The sequence below is a fragment of the Carex rostrata genome, chromosome 25 (genome assembly GCF_964058835.1).
Source record: "Carex rostrata chromosome 25, lpCarRost1.2, whole genome shotgun sequence".
NCBI lineage: Eukaryota > Viridiplantae > Streptophyta > Magnoliopsida > Poales > Cyperaceae > Carex > Carex rostrata.
Window position 1 is genome coordinate 4,825,474 of NC_135942.1, and position 18,801 is coordinate 4,844,274.

The 18,801-nt window shown below is 32.2% G+C and overlaps 1 protein-coding gene and 2 long non-coding RNA genes across 3 annotated transcripts; all 3 read right to left on the reverse strand.

Annotated features, from left to right (window-relative positions):
* Positions 1–10,453: 10,453 nt before the first annotated feature.
* LOC144543843 (protein SENSITIVE TO PROTON RHIZOTOXICITY 2-like) lies at positions 10,454–11,839 on the reverse strand. The gene has a single exon (XM_078292278.1). It carries the CDS (start codon positions 11,709–11,711, stop codon positions 10,680–10,682), a length of 1,032 nt encoding a protein of 343 aa, XP_078148404.1. The 5' UTR covers positions 11,712–11,839; the 3' UTR covers positions 10,454–10,679.
* Positions 11,840–15,801: 3,962 nt separating this feature from the next.
* On the reverse strand, positions 15,802–16,666 carry LOC144543850 (uncharacterized). The gene is made up of 3 exons (XR_013508098.1): positions 16,602–16,666; positions 15,984–16,520; positions 15,802–15,898 (listed from the first exon to the last, which is right to left on the reverse strand). It is a non-coding gene; the product is annotated as an uncharacterized LOC144543850 (long non-coding RNA).
* On the reverse strand, positions 16,667–18,689 carry LOC144543852 (uncharacterized). Its single transcript, XR_013508099.1, has 3 exons — positions 18,621–18,689; positions 17,304–17,722; positions 16,667–17,210 (listed from the first exon to the last, which is right to left on the reverse strand). It is a non-coding gene; the product is annotated as an uncharacterized LOC144543852 (long non-coding RNA).
* Between the last annotated feature and the right edge of the window lie 112 nt (positions 18,690–18,801).

Here is an 18,801-nt window from a genome sequence, read left to right on the forward strand (position 1 = left end):
CCAAAGGAAATGAGACATCTTTTTTTTTTTTTTTCCTATTTGGGTTGCAGGCAGAGAAGGCAAGGTGCCATGGTGGTGGGAGTGCAAAGAAAGATGAGAGCCGACGACTAGGGCTATTGCCGCCAACTGTTCTCTTAGTTCTCCCAACAATTGTGAAGGAAGAGAAGGTGTCGATAGGTGCTGGGGTAAAGGGCAGGAACGAGTAGCGCTTGCTGACGGCTAGAATTTTTTGAAGAGAAAACGGGGTGGATGAGAGTGGAAGAGGGCGGAGGAGGGAATAGAGAATGCAGAGAAGAAGAGGAGGAAGAGGAGGGTGAGGATCCCCCGCTCCCCCTTGGGGGAGCGGGAGGCGAGGACGAGGTTGAGGAGGCTTGCTGGCGGAGAAATGGAAGAAAGGAGATGGACAGGACTGAAAAGGCTTACGGCGTGAGATGGAAGGAAGAAGATGGCAGAGGCGGCTCGAGTTTTTACACTTTTTTTTTTCAATATGCTGTAAAAAGAGTGTGCACAATTGCTTTAGGATTTAGGTGCATCTATCTCTTACAATCTGGAAATTCAAAAAACCAATTTATTGGAATTGGGTTTTAGGTCTTTGCCCTACTTTGAAAAATAATATTGTTCCTATTTTGATGGTCTGCCCTGTAATTTGAGTCCAACGATCCAATAGATTTTAGATAGAAATTAAATAGATCTAATATTGGATAACCCAACAAATTAAATAGATCTAAAGTAGAGTCCAACAATCTAATTAGTTGATCCAGCTCGTTTTGTTGATCCAATTTGATTATAACATAGATTCAATTCTCTGTTCAAAATATTTTTTCATTCGCTGATCCAATTTGTTCTCTGCCTCTCTCTCTCTAATTCCTCTCCGCTGATGCGTTCTCTGACTTAAAACGGAAAATAAAACACAGACTCCTCTCCGCTCTGAGCTCTCTGACTCGAACAGAAATACACAAATGAAAGTAGAATATCTCCTCTCCGCTCTATGATGGGAAAGAAAATAGAAAATCAATTGAAAGCTGCTCTTTGCTTTTTTATGACATTGTCTCTTTTTATTTGGACCTTTCCTCTTGATGAATTTGAACCTTTGAAATCCGATTCGATAATTTTTTGTTCTATTATGATAAAAATCTTGCATCCGCCTATGTATGTCACTAACGGGTACCGGTATATTCTATTATGATTAGAAGAATCATTATGCAAATTTTATGAACTTATAATATTTATTTTGTAAAATGTGCTAAAAATAAATAAATTACAGCAATTGTAGGATAGATAAAAAAGTAAATTACAAGAATGAGACAATATTCACGAGGAATACTGTTGGTATATCCTTGCGAATACTACCATCGCTAATTCTATTAGCACGATTCTATCGGTATACCCTTACGGATGTTGTCCCATTCTCTTTGGCTTCATGTTATAAGTTGTAATTGATTAAAAGAAAAAGTGGTTCAATTAGTTAATCTATTGCCCTTCTCTGAATGTTTGAATTGTAATTCGGGTTAAATTTAGAGTTAAAATTAAAATAAATTCCTTGGATTATGATTGATAATTAGAATTATAGATTAGAGAATCAGAAATTACAAGTCGGAATATTAGAAACTACAAGTTAAAGCAAGACCTAATTAATTAGTTAATAAATTTAAACCTAATTGGCTATTTAAATTCGATTCGATATTTTTCTGCCCCCGACGAAAATCTTGGATTCTTTCCTGACTAGATCGATGTTGGATCGATTCGGAAAACACCCCAGTACTCAATAAATAACAGCCGCCTGAACACCAATTGCGAACTTAGGTAGCCATACAACTTGCAAACTTGTCAAATCGGAGACAGAGACAGAGACGGTTGTCGATGCTTTCAATCACAGTCTAATCCGCCGCCTGCAATTGGAGATTAGACTGTGCTTTCATTCTTGTCTATAATGATGCAAGATATTTGCTATTCACATTCAAAAGCTTTGGCAGCTTCTGCCAAATAAAAAAAAAAAAAAAAAAGCAAAGTGAGTCCTGCTTCTTTTTGGAATTTTTTTTTATAAAATAAAATTAGAAAAAAGATTTTTATGAAATCAACATGATTATTTTCTTTTGAAAAATCATAAGAATCGAAATGTCATTTCGATTATTTTTTTTCTTTGGACCGAATTGCTATTTTAGCCCCAGCCATTTTTATAGATTTCGAAAAAAAATACGTTGAAAAATTATAAAAATATCTGGGACTGAATTGCTATTTCGCCCTCCCCAAAAAAAAAAAAAATTGAAGACCGAAATGACATTTTAGTATTTTTGAAAAAAAATATTCATGTTGGTTTTATAATTTTTTTTTCTAATTATGGTTTAAAAAAAAAAAATCTTCCTTTTGCGTGTCCCATTTTATGACTTGGGCAAAATATTCTTCGTCATTTCGGAAAATGTGAAGTTATTTAAATTTCCGACCTGATTCAAACTAGAGTTTGAATAAAACCCGGGTCGGGTATACCCGACCATACCCGCCCGTACCCGCCGCCCGGGGTACCCGTGCCCGAGCCCGGGTATGGGTCGGGTACTCGGGTATGCGGGTATGGGCAAAAACTGGACCGGACCCGTTATTTTGAACCAATACCCGACCATATCCTACCCGAGTTTACCCGTACCCGACTAAACCCGTACCCGAGTACCCGTACCCGTATACCTGACCACTGTTCATCCCATTTCAAAATTCAAAAAATCTGATTTTTTCCACCCCAAACCGGTGCGATCCCATCCGGACCCACCCGGACCGACCGGATGGGACGGGCTTTTTTTTTTCTTTTTCTTTTTCTTTTCTGTTTCTGTTTTCTGTTTTCTGTTTTTTTCTGTTTCTGTTATTGTTACTGTTACTGTTACTGTTATTCTTTAAAAATTAAAAATTTAAATTTTATCCCTCCAACCAAAATTTCTTTAAATACCCCTCTTCCTCCCTTCATTTTCACATCTCCATCTCAATTCTCATTCTCTCATTCTCTTATTCTCTTAATCTAAATTTCTATTATTCTCAAATTTTAAATTTATTGTTAAAAAAAATATATAATTGTACATTTAATTCCTTCTACAAATACGCAAACGGAATTATGAAGGTATCAAAATTACGAAGTTCAGGACCTTCTGCAAGATTTTTCCGCGAGATTTAAATGTTATATTTATTTCATGTTAGATTAATTTATTTTTGTAGAGTAAATTTAGTTTATGTAGATTTATTGGATGTTAAGTAATTAGATATTTAGATTTGTTAGATTTATTTTATGTTAGATTTGTTAAGTAATTAGATTTATTAGATTTATTGAATATGTTAGATTTATTTAGTTTATGTTAGATTTGTTAGATGTAAAGTAATTAAATTTGTTTTGATGCTAGATTTTATTTTTGAAATTCGGATTTATTTTTCATAGGTTTAAAAAATGGGTTATATTTATTTTTGAAAATATGTGAAGTAATTAGATTTGTTTTGAATATGTTAGATTTATTTTTGAAAATGTTAGATTTATTTTGAATAGGTTAGATTTAATTTCTGTTTTTTTGTTTCTGTTTTTTAATTTCTGTTTTTTAATTTCTGTTTTTTTATTTCTGTTTTTTAGATTTATTTTTGTGAATGTTAGATTTATTTTGAATAGGTTAGATTTATTTTTGAAAATGTTACATTTATTTTGAATAGGTTAGATTTAATTTCTGTTTTTTAATTTCTGTTTTTTTGTTTCTGTTTTTTTATTTCTGTTTTTTAATTTCTGTTATTTAATTTCTGTTTATTAATTTCTGTTTTTTAGATTTATTCTTGTAAGTGTTAGATTTATTTTGAATAGGTTAGATTTATTTTTGAAAATGTTAGATTTATTTAGAATAGGTTAGATTTATTTTTGTAAATGTTAGATTTATTTTGAATAGGTTAGATTTATTTTTGAAAATGTTAGATTTATTTTGAATAGGTTAGATTTAATTTCTGTTTTTTAATTTCTGTTTTTTTGTTTCTGTTTTTTAATTTCTGTTTTTTAATTTCTGTTTTTTTTTATTTCTGTTTTTTAATTTCTGTTTTTTAAATTTATTTTTGTAAATGTTAGATTTTTACAGAAATTACTAAATATTTCAATTAGTTTTTAAATTATTCATTTTAAAGAAGAATTACTAACAAAAAAAAAACTTAGAACTCCGCCTATGTTATTTTACATAGCTGGTCCCATGCCCGGAATAAAGGAGGAGGGTAACTTCTATTGTTTTAAAAATTTCGAGATATAAATAAATTATGAAACTATATAATTAGAACGAGAATTTAAAAATAAAATAAAATGACTCGTGTAAAGAAATAAATAAATACATTTGTACTTAGGCGACTAAACAAACAAATTTTGGCAAGAATAATTTATATATATAAGTTACAAATTTTAATTATTTAGGAATTATAAAGATGTGACTTGATAATTTTATGTATATATATACACACTATTTGATATTGAATTATTCATATTTTAAAAGTCGAATTATAAACACGTAATAACATTTATACGACATTGTTAAAAAAAAAAACAGCAAAAAAAAAAACCAACAAAAAAACAAAAACAAAAAAACCAGAAAAAAAAAACCAACAAAAAAACCAGCAAAAAAAAAACAGCAAAAAAAAAAAAGAAAAAAAAACCCGTACCCGTACCCACCTTACCCGTCAAGGGTACACGGGTAAGGGTATAGGACGGGTAGGGTATGGTTTTTGAAAATTATACCCGCCATACCCGTACCCGTATACCCTTGTACCCGAGTATACCCGTACCCGAGACGTACCCGTACCCGTCCCGGGTATACCCGGGGTATCCGTACCCGCCCGAGTGTAAATACACTAATTCAAACGGAGCCAACCTCGGGGTTAAACATAGATCGGATACGGATTTAATTTTTTTGATCCGATTCTAGTTGGGTATGATTGGGATCCGACCTGATCCAAACTATTTCATTATTTTTTTGTTTGAATTTTAATTTGAAATTTAGTACTAATAAACTTTTATGACACACTAATTAAGAGTAATTATATATTATGATTAACTTACATAAATAAATTAAGAATGATTAAAAAATTAGTAATAAAATTATATGGATCGACTCGTGACCCGTTTGAGTAAGATTGGATCAAATAATTTTGACCCGAATCAGACGAAATCAAATCGGATCGGAGAAAATAATAAGATAATATCAACTTGAGTCATAACACTTTTTCAAAAAAAAAAAAAAATCCTGAATATAGTGTATTTTTTTTTAGTAAAAATTAAAAATCAAGTCACTTAATTATATAATATCTATAAAAAATGTTTATTTAGATATCAAATCTACAACAAAGTGCATTTCTCCAGTGGGATGGTACATGCCTAGCAATCATTTCTAGTTTACATTCAATTCATATATATGAATTTATTAGGAACTTCTCTGGCATAGAATGAACAAGAAATTTACAGGAGCATTGAATGAATAGACTAAACTTCTAAAACCCGGTGAGCATTGAATGATCAGCGAGCGACATATATTTTTTGAAATTTGAAAGAATTCGGGTAGAAACTATAACAAGTTGAGATAGGAAAAGCCGAGCATGAAAAAATCTTGATAAAGATATTTATTTCATCACACCAGTCATAGGTCAGAGGCGGATCCAAAAGTAAACATGGATATTTTAATTTTGACAAATTAAATACATGGGTGCGGATGTGGAGTCAAACTTTAAATTATGAACTGAATTATATAAAATTTTCATACTATTTATCGAATATAAATAAAATTAATTATATAAAATTTTAATACTGAAAATAAAAATCAATTTTACACAGTATTTATAAGATTTTATTCTGAACTATATAAAAAATATAACACAAGTATAAAAATAAATGAATCAATCGACCTCATTTCTTTTTTATGACTCTGGCATCGAATACTATACTAAGAGTAGAACTAGGGTGCTCTTAAGCTCACCAAAGTTTTGGTGAGCTTAACTCTAAAACTCATCAAATCGATTTCAAATAACAAATCCGAACCGTTGAAACCCACCTACCTTACGTGTGATGCATCTACATGTGAAATTTTTAAACATTTGAATTAATTTAGTATAAAGTCAAGCGGTCAAAATTAGAAGGTTAATAAATTAATTTTAGTGCATTCATTTTTTGAACGTTTTTGACCGCTTGACTTTATACTAAATTAATTCGAATGTTTAAAAATTTCACATGTAGATGCATCACACGTAAGGTAGGTGGGTTTCAACGGTTCGGATTTGTTATTTGAAATCAATTTGATGAGTTTTAGAGTTAAGCTCACCAAAACTTTGGTGAGCTTAAGAGCACCCTAGTTCTATACTAATTATAAAGATTTTGTCATGTAATTTTGAATAAAATGAATAGTCTATTACAATTACGGCTTCATATATTATAAAATAGTTCATTGGACATACAAAAATTCCTAGTTTTACTCTTAGGTAAATGTTTCTGTCACTGGAATAAGAGGTGGAATTAGAAAATTTCAAAATTAAAATACAATATGTGGTGATTGGAATTTAAATTTATATAGTCTCAACTACAAAATAGAATTCTAACCACTAGGTTAAAACTAAACAATTGTTATTTATTAAGGGATATTGGGCTATATAAAAAGTTATAAAATAAATAAAATTCCATTAAATTTCAATATACATGCATAATTAAAATTTTAAAATTATAAATATAACTTGGCTGTCTTTAACTGATCTGAACTACCGTAATATTTTCCATTATCACAAAGGAAAACAGAACACAACATTATCAGTTATCACTGATGCTGACAGTAGAGATGATGCTTAAAGTTCTACAAACTCTAGGCCTAACTCTTGCATTCCGATTTTCTGTGGATAAATTTTTTCACTCCAAATTCCCATAAGCAAAAAATATTTTTATAAATTAATTCTGGAAATATAAATTATCTTTTTTTGCTATGATGATATTTCTTTATTTTTCTAATTTCATTATGTTATCCGCAATGAGTGTAAGTAATTTCGTTTCCGTTATGTTCCCAATTGGTTAGGGACAATTAATTTGATATCAATTTGATTGTGGATATACGGTTATTTATAAAATATAAATTAATGTACTGCTTTTTTTTAAGCTGACTATCAATTTATTTCAGCACATACATTTAAACTTTTTTATTATAATGTAATTTTTCTATATTTAATTTGATTATCCTATTTTAATTTATTTTTCTAATCAGAACTTTGCATGGAGACAATAAAAATCATTCAAGCTATGGCTTAAACTACAAATTCCATCCAAATACAATAAATAGCTTAAGACATGATTTAACTTTAGGCTTCAATTAAATGTGAATAATTTAGACCGGTTTAAGTTAGAACAATCAATTTAGACCTCCTATATATGTGATAATTTGTAATTAATAATTTAGAACTATTACTAGCTAGCCCGAACCAAGGATTTAAAAAAAAAAAATAGAACTATTATCTATACAAAAAGCTTAAGTCAACAATTTAGAACTAATTCATTCAGAATATTGGTTCACAAAAGAAGGTGGATGTGATGTTTGTGTGTCTTCTTCAATTTATTTCACCAAAAAAAAAAACTTATGTTCAACATTTTAGAACTATTTCATTCAGAATATTGTTTTTATTATTTTTATTATTTTTTATGCACGTGGTAATTTGTAAACTTTTCGCTATATATATATGGAAATAAATTTGTGTTGCGATCCGAATTTCAGAAACAGTAATCCGGAAATTTCTGCTTTTCCAAATCCAATCGTTCAATTTTTTATGTGCACATATTTCTAAACAACTAGTTTTTCTATGCACGTATCTCAAAATAAATTAATAATTGAATTTGAAAAAATAGGAATTGTAAGCTACTGTTTACATGTAAGGATCGCAGCAGATTCGGATCCATATATACATATTTGTCAGCTTCGATCTTCTTATTTTTTTTCTTTCTTCTCTCTCTTTCTTTTTTTCTTTGTTCTTTTCTGAAAAGTTAATTAAGACTTAGTCTCAATGGCTATAAAGAGCAAAGTGGTCCTTTCAAAATTAATTTATCCTACGAAAAATTTAAGGATGCTGCATGTGGCGTGCTAAAGTAAATAATTGACCTGGATATTATAGCTACCATTTCATGAAAGTTAAAAAGTTTGCACTCCTAATTAATCTCCTCGTAAACCTCTGTTACCTTTATCATTTATGGATTAAAACCCAAAGAGAAAGTTAGAAAGCGATTAAGCGACACTAATTAAGAAATCAAATCCTCTGCCCTCCGGGGGGCAGGAATTTCCTGCCCCCAGAGTCTCTGCGCAGTGGGACCGGGGTGGGACCGTTACTGTTTAAGGGTTTAATTTTTGTTACTGTTTTTAAATGGGGTCCCACCCGCAGAGACTCTGGGGGCAGGAAATTCCTGCCCCCCGGGGGGCAGACGATTCGGTCTCACTAATTAAACCCAAGTACAGAAAAAGCTCTGTTAAGATGCGTGATCTGATAGAGAACATATCAACTTGCTCTATTGTCTATTTCAGTTAGGTTTTGAATGATTCTTGTGTGAAATTCATTTCCGCAAGACCGCACATATTCTTCTCTTCTTGCATTTAAATCACTTGCATATTAAGGCCCAACAACTAAACTTAGGGGTGCAAATAGATCGGATACGGATCGGATAGTGGTAAAACCATATCCGTATCCGCTTTTATTTTTCGGATATCGGATATCCGTAGATATATACATAAATATTTTCATAATATATATTAAACTATATAGTATATATCTGCTATTCAAATACGGATAATTAAAAAGCAAAACAATATATGTATCCGTATCCGTATAGATATTCGGATATCGGATATCCGTATCAAATTTTCGGATACGAATCCTAATACAGTCGGATATTATCCGATCCGTTTGCACCACTAACTAAACTAGCATGCACAAAAAATGTCGTAAAAAAGCATCAGTACTTGTTGAACTAGTTAATTTCTTGTATTCCAATTCAGCAGAAAACCATGTTAAAAATAAATAATGGGTAAGCATATTGACACCACACATATTTATATTAACACAACATCTTTAATAAAATTTAATGTATGGACAATTTTAACCTTCTTTAAATATTTTGCTCATTACCATATTTTTCCATAATATAATTATTGTAGTGATCATTTATTAACTTATTTGATTTTCATATTTGTTAGATATTGTTTTCCTTTTTAATTTATTTTATATTGAGGTAATCTTTTTCTGCTTCATATTTTCTCATAAAAAATATATATAACTACAAACTTTACAAGAAAACTATCAATTCAATTGAAATTTTAAGCATTGAGTGATCCATTAATTTCCACTCAAACCATATTAATTCAAGGTATGTATTTATTTATTTTTTTGTAATTTTTTTTATATTATGATAAACTCGCTTTAATTTTGATACTTTTTATCTACAAAAAAGAAGACGGCTACCGGATCATATTACATATCTCGCATTAAATTTGCTTTAATTTTTAAACTTTATAATTTTTTCTTAATTTAGATATTTATTATCTCTAGTCTATTTTATTTAAAATTGCTTATTGATTTTTTTGTAATTAATTTATATTTGTTAACAAACAAACTTCTTTCTATTATAAACTCTCAATGTTCACTTACATACAACATAATACTACTTGTTTTATAACTTTAAACTTTAAAAGAAAACTTTAGAAATTCCTACAACATTAAAAAAAAAAAAAAACAGAATTAGAAAGTAGAAACAACACAGTTAATTCTGATTCCTTCACTAAAATGGATCCGTATCCGGTATCCTCCCAGGTACCTGACTCAACACAATTGAAATGGACGGCCCAGATTTAATTTTAGCCGGTGGGTGATCGGGATGGCAGTAGGGGCAGTATTATTCGTGCTTTGAGATGGGTACCAAGTTAAAATTTTCATTTTCGGATCGTCCGATTCAATTCTACTCAGTCAGGTAACCTGAGGGCCGGGATACGAATTCCACTAAAATACCCATAAGAACTATAGGAACTTCAAATAATTTGAAACCTTCACCATTAAAACTAGAATTAAAGAACTTTAATTCTATAGGTAATACACTCAGATTGACCAACGTTTTTTTTTTCAAAAGCCATGTTTAATTAGCCTCAAATTCCGTCCACCGTACGTAAAATATTTTCAAGGAGTTTTATTCAAATCTAATTTTATTACATAAAATTAAGTTTATATTTCAACAAAACCATAATTGCATAGCGACAAGGAGCTAGCTTGTATTCAATTATTTTTCGCATGGTTGTAGTTACGGAAATTTGAAGCAAAAATAATCAACATTCATGCACTTTGATCAGCAAGTGAGAATAGCTCTTCTAGTATAATCATCAATTAATGCATAAATCCCACTTAAAAGCAATGTTCCTCTACATTTCATTCAACTTATCCAAAATTAGAAGAAGAGAAGACAACTTTCCAAGGCCACACATTCAACTTTCTCGATCGTTAAAACTTCACGAGTAAAAGAAATAGTCCTCTACATTGATTTCACGTGAATAAAAGCTCCTACTGCGCGCAATATGTATTTTTAGATACAAAAAGGAAACTAGAAAGCATAGTAAATTAATCCTAAGTGCAACAAATACTCGCTCTCTATATACATTTACAACAATACTAAGAGCTCAGACATGCATGGTTCATGAAATGTTTTGCCTTCCCATGATCTCTATCTCGATACCGTTCTTATCCACTGGTACGTGTCCAGCGAAAAGCGACACATGCCCCGCCAACTTATCCTTGCGTGAAAAAGTTGTGCCACATGAACACAACCACCGGAGATCGCCACAGTGCTTCTCATGAGTGCGTAGGTCAGAAAGCACCGAAAATTCTTTACGGTTGCACCGGTTGCACACGTACATCTTCGGGCAATGGCTTCTCTTGTAGTGATTTTTCACACAGATAATACTCTTAAGCGGTTGAAACTTGGCATGCTTTTGATTCCATCTGCACCCTTCATGCGGGCACGAGTACTTCCTGGTGCTCAAACCCGAGCCCAAATCAGACTTCTGTATCGGGTTTGTCAACGCAGCGGGTGTCTTGTACTCATCTCCATGGGCCCGCATATGCATCCTCAAATTCGCATCACGCTTGAACCCCTTCCCACACACTTGGCAATAATGTGTGTACTTTGCAAGCAACTCAGATGCATCTAATTCAATTATATCCCTTGCTACTGATGTAGTCGTGTTCGGAGGCGAACAGGATCCTGATCCAGTACTCAACCCGGATCCTGATCCGATTTTCTCGTTGCTGTATTTTGTTTCCTGATTATAAACTATGACCTCATTGATATCTTGGCCAGATATTTCATTATTAGGATTAGCAGTTGTAGCCAAGGCTGGTTCGAGTTGTTGAAAAGCATACATCATTGACGAGGCAATAACTGTTATCTCTTGCAGCGCTGTGCCGGCACTAGATACAGCAGCGCTAGGTGGATTATGCGACAGCGCCAAGCTGAGAAGTGGTTGCAGCTGTTGTATCTTCTCTTTGATTACTGTAAAGTTGAACAAAAGATTTTGAGCATGTGATTCAAATCCGGATGCAGTAGCAGGGACCGACGGGTGGTGGGCCGACGAAGGCGGAAAGAAGCTCTCCATCATCTCCATCATGTGAAATGCTTGTAGGTTGTGGTGATTTTGTTGGAGATATGAAGGAGCCCCTTGATCCATGATTAATTCCTCTAGTGCACTTAGATTTGGCTTTTCTCTCCTAGGTTTTCTTATCTTATTTTTGTCTCTTTATCAAGGCTAATCTAAGGTGGAAGAGAGAATGATAGAGGCGTAGAAATATAAGATTGGATAAATAGTTTAAAAAGGATTGGAAGTCAACTAAAGGTACTTAGAACCATCCCTGAGTAAACCTCCCTCATATAGCGTCGGCTTTAAGAGTATTTCAACGCAGAGGTAATATGTGCAGTTGTGCTGTATTTTAAAAATTATCTATACCTAATACACCGATTTCAAAATTGACAATTTCATTCCGTTTCGGCCAAATTCCGGCCAAAATTTAACGATACACTGTGAACTAGTTACGAACTATACAATATGGATACATTCCGGCCAAATTTCGGCCATTTTTTTTAAATCAAACATACATTGTGAATTAGTTACGAACTATATATAATATGGAGAAAAAACTTATTTAACGTACGATGTGATAAACGAACAAATGATATAAAAAAGTAAAAAAGTAAATATCTTCAATATAGCTTAGATAGATTGATAGAGACGGGTATCTGTACAGGAAAAATATTAAATATGATAGGAAAAAATGAAGATGAACTAGTGCTATATTAATTAAATAGGGTGTATATTAAACCTCGTTTAGTTTGGAATGTATTCAGTAATTAATCAAAAAAATTTAACAAAAAAACTTAAAGGGCCTTTTTCCCATATTCATCATATTCAAATAATGATGAATTGCGTATTTATCAATGCATATTCTTAATTACCATTCTCAGCGACGCTAATTATATATAACAAAAATTTAAAAATAAAGAATATAATTAAGAAACGGAAGTTTATATAATTGAATTTCAGAAAATACTATTACACCAAGCAGCTGACCGGAATATATAGTTGTTGCTCAATGTAAAAATTGACAAGCCTTGTAGAAATATACTTTAATATTAGCATGTTGGATTTAATATAATGGTTTATGATGTAAAAAGGCTGGATTTATACGCACGGTGCAAATAAATGAAATCAAATGGATTGATCCCTTCAAGGGAAGCATCAATTTGATGAATGAAATAATAGAGGGTCCCAGGTATTTATATACTAAATAACTCGGTTTGTTAAATTATACGAAATTTATTGTTAAATTAATTAGCTTTTTAGTGACTCTAGGCCACTTGGTAATAACAATCTATGGGAAAACACAGTGTTTTCTTCAATTTAGCAAGTTAAACTTCTAAATAGAAATTATAAAATATGCCAACTTATTTGGGTTCCGAGGTCATAGAATTCTGTTAATTTATGGGTTGCATAATATAATAATGGAGAGTCAAAGTTTGAGGGAACAAATCATCGCAACAAATAAGCGATACACGAAATATATATATAAAAAAATAATAAAATACATAAATAAGCTAGCAAGAGTATGTATAACCATGTGAACAATAAAGTGAAATTCACATAATGTGCCGAGTGAAAGAAACCTAGCACAAATCTTAAAACATATCTACTATAATTTGGCTGGGAGCTCATTATTGAAGCTCATTGTATTAGGCGGAACTAGAAAATTTGAATAAAAGTGACTAAATTATAAAATACATAATATGTAAAAAGGTAAAAATAATGTGATCACTAGAAATTGAATTCAAAGTCTCAAAAACATCAAATGAAATTCTAATCAGTAGACTGCAAGCATACATCTGTCATTTTACGAGAGAGTCCAAACTATATATAAATTAAAAAAAAAATTAATATATATAATTAACAGTTTTAAAATCATGAGATGACTTAGCACTTCGTGACAAACTGAAAGTATATAATTACTCAAAATAGTAGCATTTTTAAAGTAAAAATAAATTACACTAGCATTACATAACAAATTATTATTGGGCTGAGCGCTGGAGAGAATGGTCCATCAAGTGGGACAGTCAAATTAGCCCAAAATGGAGTAGAACTAGGGTGTTCTTAAGCTCACCAAAGTGTTTGGTGAGCTTGACTCCAAAATCCGTCAAATCGGTTTCAAATGACGAATCCGAACCGTTGGAACCCGCCTATTCTACGTGTGATGCGTCTACATGTGAAATTTTTAAACTTTCGAATTAGTTTAGTATAAAGTCAAGCGGTCAAAATATGTTCAAAAAATGAATGCACTAAAATTAATTTATTAACCTTCTAATTTTGACCAATTGACTTTATACTAAACTAATTCGAAAGTTAAAAAATTTCACATGTAGACGCATCACACGTAAAATAGACGGGTTCCAACGATTCGGATTCGTCATTTGAAACCGATTTGACGAGTTTTGGAGTCAAGCTCACCAAACACTTTGGTGAGCTTAAGAACACCCTAGTTGTACTCCCCAAAATGTATCCTTTTCAATACATAACAGATTTTGAAATTGTTTTACAATCTTAAGTTGAAATTCTAAATGCTTTTTTATTTTTATTTATTTTTTTATTTTTTATGAGAAGCCCTTGGGCATGAAATTCTAAATGCTGCCATTACCCCAGAGACCAAAAGACGTTGCTATACCACTTCATTCAACTTGGATTTGCAATGAACTCTAAATTCGCCACAAAATATTGACCCCATATAGAGATATTCAACCTTTGTTTATTTTATTTTATTGAATATTAATTCAACCTTAGTTATTTCCTTGAGATGTGCTGAGTAGAACTAGGGTGCTCTTAAGCTCACCAAAGTTTTGGTGAGCTTAACTCTAAAACTTATCAAATTGATTTCAAATGACAAATCCGAACCGTTGAAACCCGCCTACCTTACGCGTGATGCATCTACATGTGAAATTTTTAAACATTCGAATTAATTTAGTATAAAGTCAAGCGGTCAAAAAACGTTCAAAAATGAATGCACTAAAATTAATTTATTAATCTTCTAATTTTGACCGCTTGACTTTATACTAAATTAATTCGAATGTTTAAAAATTTCATATGTAGATGCATCACACGTAAGGTAGGCGGATTTCAACGGTTCGGATTCGTCATTTAAAATCGATTTTATGAATTTTAGAGTTAAGCTCACCAAAACTTTGGTGAGCTTAAGAGCACCTAGTTCTACTCAGATGAGCTAATTGAACCTTGAAGAACTTTTGTCTCGTTTCGCTCAAGTCATGTAGTACGCAAGTACTAAATGCTCCTCCTATCTCAATCAAGTGCCATAAGTGCCAACCTATTATAATTTTATATCTTTTATAAAATTGATACATGATAGAAAATTGGTACTTCTAGATAACGTAATATTTATCAATTTCTTTTAAAATGGTTGACCCAGTTTATCTCAAAGCGGAGTAAGAACATGCTTTTTTGCTGTTCTCTTTTTAAAAGAAGTCATGTTCGTTAGGTTTGTCTCCTATACGTACTTGTGTAAACTGCTCGGGTTGAGAGGTGGAGGTCATAAATCAATACATTTTATTTATCTGTCGGCGAGATGACAGTGACGTTGGAAGATGTTGCATGTCTATGGGGCTTACTGATTAAGGGTAATTAACTATTTAAAATTATTTATCAATTATTTTAATTAACTATTTATAAAAAAATGAATTGTTAATTGTATAATTCTTTTAATTTGCAGGTGACATGATTACTGGCACCAGCGATACTGATTGGAACCCATACTTAGAGTTTGATATAGGGGTTGATCCTACTATTTTTTGTAATCACCTCGATGAGACAATGCCATACAAATATAAGATTTATGATCCTAACACACTGAAAGAAAGATTGGCCATCTCTGCTTATGCCCTTAGACTGAAATAGTTGCAGACCCAATTTAATTTTGCATTAGAAAATTGGCACGATGATGAGACAGTTGCACAGTACATAAGAGATTTTTGTATGGATTTATTTGAGTCAGTTATGTTTCCAGATTCGAGTGCGGATGGAGTCCCTGCAATGTACTTGCAATTCATCAATGATCTTGAGACTCCACGAGAATACAATTGGGGAGGTGCAGTACTTGCACATCTCTATCGAGAGTTGTCATGTGCTTGCTTCGCGGGAATGGACACGATAGCGGATCCGATGTAGTTGTTACAGATTTGGTCATGGACTCAATTTACTGTTTGTTGGCCTATACCTCGATCAGAGCCACTTCCCTTCGATGGTGCTGATGAGGATACGAGAAATGTTATTGCCTGCATAGTAAATTGAATCTCCCAAGCAATCTGCATAATATATTTTGAATTGTGACATATTGCATATTAATATTGAAAAATGTAGTTTGATTGAAAAAAAAAGTAATGTACGAACCATACGAGAATGCCTATGACCACGAGGAACGTATGCCAGTGTAGCAATATCTCCTGTTCACGGGGGGAGCCTGACATCGTAGAGCTTGCGGATTGTTATCTGAGATATACATTGATCTCATACCACGTAAATTGAACCAATGCATGTATCGATGATGCATCGACATGTCATATGGTCTCTACTCTCCAATTAATAATGCAGGTTTCTCGATGAACTCACTATGAGTAACCACCCAACAATCATCCTTTGTTGAATTGCCATCGTGATGCCACGTCTTTCGTAAATAACTAATATCCCATGCTAGAGGAGGAGGAGGAGGAGGCGGGACCTCTTGGTACTTACCAAACTGGCGCATGACCCTAGTCGCATGCTGAAACTCCACCATCCAAAAATAGATCACGTAACTGTAGCTCATCCAAAACCTCTTTTGTCGTCGGACATGTCGAGGTAACTAATTGTAGAAATCAACGTATGGTCGCCAGTTAACTATCTCATTAGCTAGTTTATCAAAGCTATCTCTATATGTGGCTGTACCTCCTGTAAAAAAAAATATAAATATAAATTTTAAAAATAATTATAAATTTTATCGAAGCCATCTCAAATTATAATTTTTTTTACCTAAGTGAGGGTTTTCTGTCCACAAATGGAAAGTGGTCCACTTTACACCGAAAGCATTTCTCGTATTCTCATCGACACCATTGAAGGTAGGTGGCTCTAATCGGGGTATAGGCCGACAAACAGTAAATCGAGTCCATGACCAAATCTGTAACAACTACATCGGATCCGCTATCGTGTCCATCCCCGCGAGGCAAGCACATGACAACTCTCGATAGAGATGTGCAAGTACTGCACCTCCCCAATTGTATTCTCGTGGAGTCTCTAGTTCATTGATGAATTGCAAGTACATTGCAGGGAATCCATCCGCACTCGAATCTGGAAACATAACTGACTCGAATAAATCCATACAAAAATCTCGGGTGTACTGTGCAACTGTCTCATCATCGTGCCAATTTTCTAATGCAAAATTAAATTGGGTCTGCAACTATTTCAGTCTAAGGGCATAAACAGAGATGGCCAATCTTTCTTTCAGTGTGTTAGGATCATAAATCATATATTTGTATGGCATTGTCTCATTGAGGTGATTACAAAAAATAGTAGGATCAGCCCCTATATCAAACTCTAAGTATGGGTTCTAATCAGTATCGCTGGTGCCAGTAATCATGTCACCTGCAAATTAAAATAATTATACAATCAACAATTCATTTTTTTTATAAATAGTTAATTAAAATAACCGATAAATAATTTTAAATAGTTAATTACCCTTAATCGGTAAGCCCCGTAGACATGCAACATCTTCCAACGTCACTGTCACCTCGCTGACAGGTAGATGAAATGTATTGGTCTCTGGCCTCCACTTCTCAATCAGAGCAGTAATCAAATGCAGATCAATCTTTCAATCATTAAGGTGAGCAATTTGATACAACCCTAACCTCTTCAGAGCATTATCCATCCGATTGTTGTAAGTAATATTAGTCTGATGTGAATTTACTTTCAATGAAGAAGTAGGCTGCCAAAAATAATTAAAACATTATAAACCCTTGAAATACTTCATATAATATTTATTTGAAACAAATAATTAATAAATTTAACCAAAATTGCCATATCACGAACTTTCCATGCCTTGTAGTTCTTTGGTACTAATTTTAACAACTCCGGATAATTTGAATTATCCATTGACTCTGTTAGAAAATTTAACTATATGTAAGTTAACCCTAAAATAAGCCCTAAAAATTTACTACATCCTACATAGACAAAAAATTATCAACAAATTCAAAATTTTAACAATACCATTCAAATTAGACAAAATAATATTAAACTACATATTATTAAAAATTTAGATTTTAACCATACACAAATTTATTCTAAATTATACAAAATAACAATAAACTTCACATTTATCTAATTTTACCAATGTTTTAAAATGCGGCCGCATGGCCTGCATGTGCTTATGCAGTGGTCTTCCGCATACATAATCTCATGCAGTCAATTTCATGCAGTTTTGAATATATGGACACATATACGGTCCATGCGGATCTAAAAAAAACCTAAAAACTATTTTGTAATGGAGAAAATTAGAATCTATATCATTTATAATATGGTAAAGAGGACAAACCACTAGACTAAACAAGTCTCTAGATATAAATTAATTTTATTTTATCTATATTTATTTAAAAAAGCATAGTAAAATCTCATATGTACTTCCACATACAAATCCGCATATGCGGCCGCATGCCGCATATGCACTATGCAGTGACCTTCCGCATGCATGAACAAAACCACATTTTAAAACATTGAATTTTACACAAATTATACTACATATTACTAAAAATACATTATACTACATAACACTAAAGTACACAAATTTATACTACATATATACTAAATTACACTATATTTATACTACATATTACTAAATATACTCCAAATGAACACTAAATTACACCAAATTAACACCAAATGCGAATTCAATACTAAATTTAACAAAAACAATCTAAATATACCAAACAAACTAAATTAATGTAGTTATTCGTTTTAATTTAGCTAAAATAAAAAATTATAAAAAAGATGGATTTTTACCTTGTTAAAATCGTAGATCTGAAGAGTTTCTAATTCTCTTAAATGATTCAAAAATTTTAAAACAATTGGATGGAGGAATGATGGAGTATTTTGAGAGGATAAAAGAAAAAAAAATGCATGCCTTCACGGTTTGAAAGGAAGAGGAGAAAGGTAGAAGGAGAAGGGGAGAGGGAGAAGAAGC

Excerpts from the sequence above, each read along its gene's own strand:
- LOC144543843 (XM_078292278.1), bottom strand. The coding sequence starts at position 11,711 with ATGGATCAAGGGGCTCCTTCATATCTCCAACAAAATCACCACAACCTA.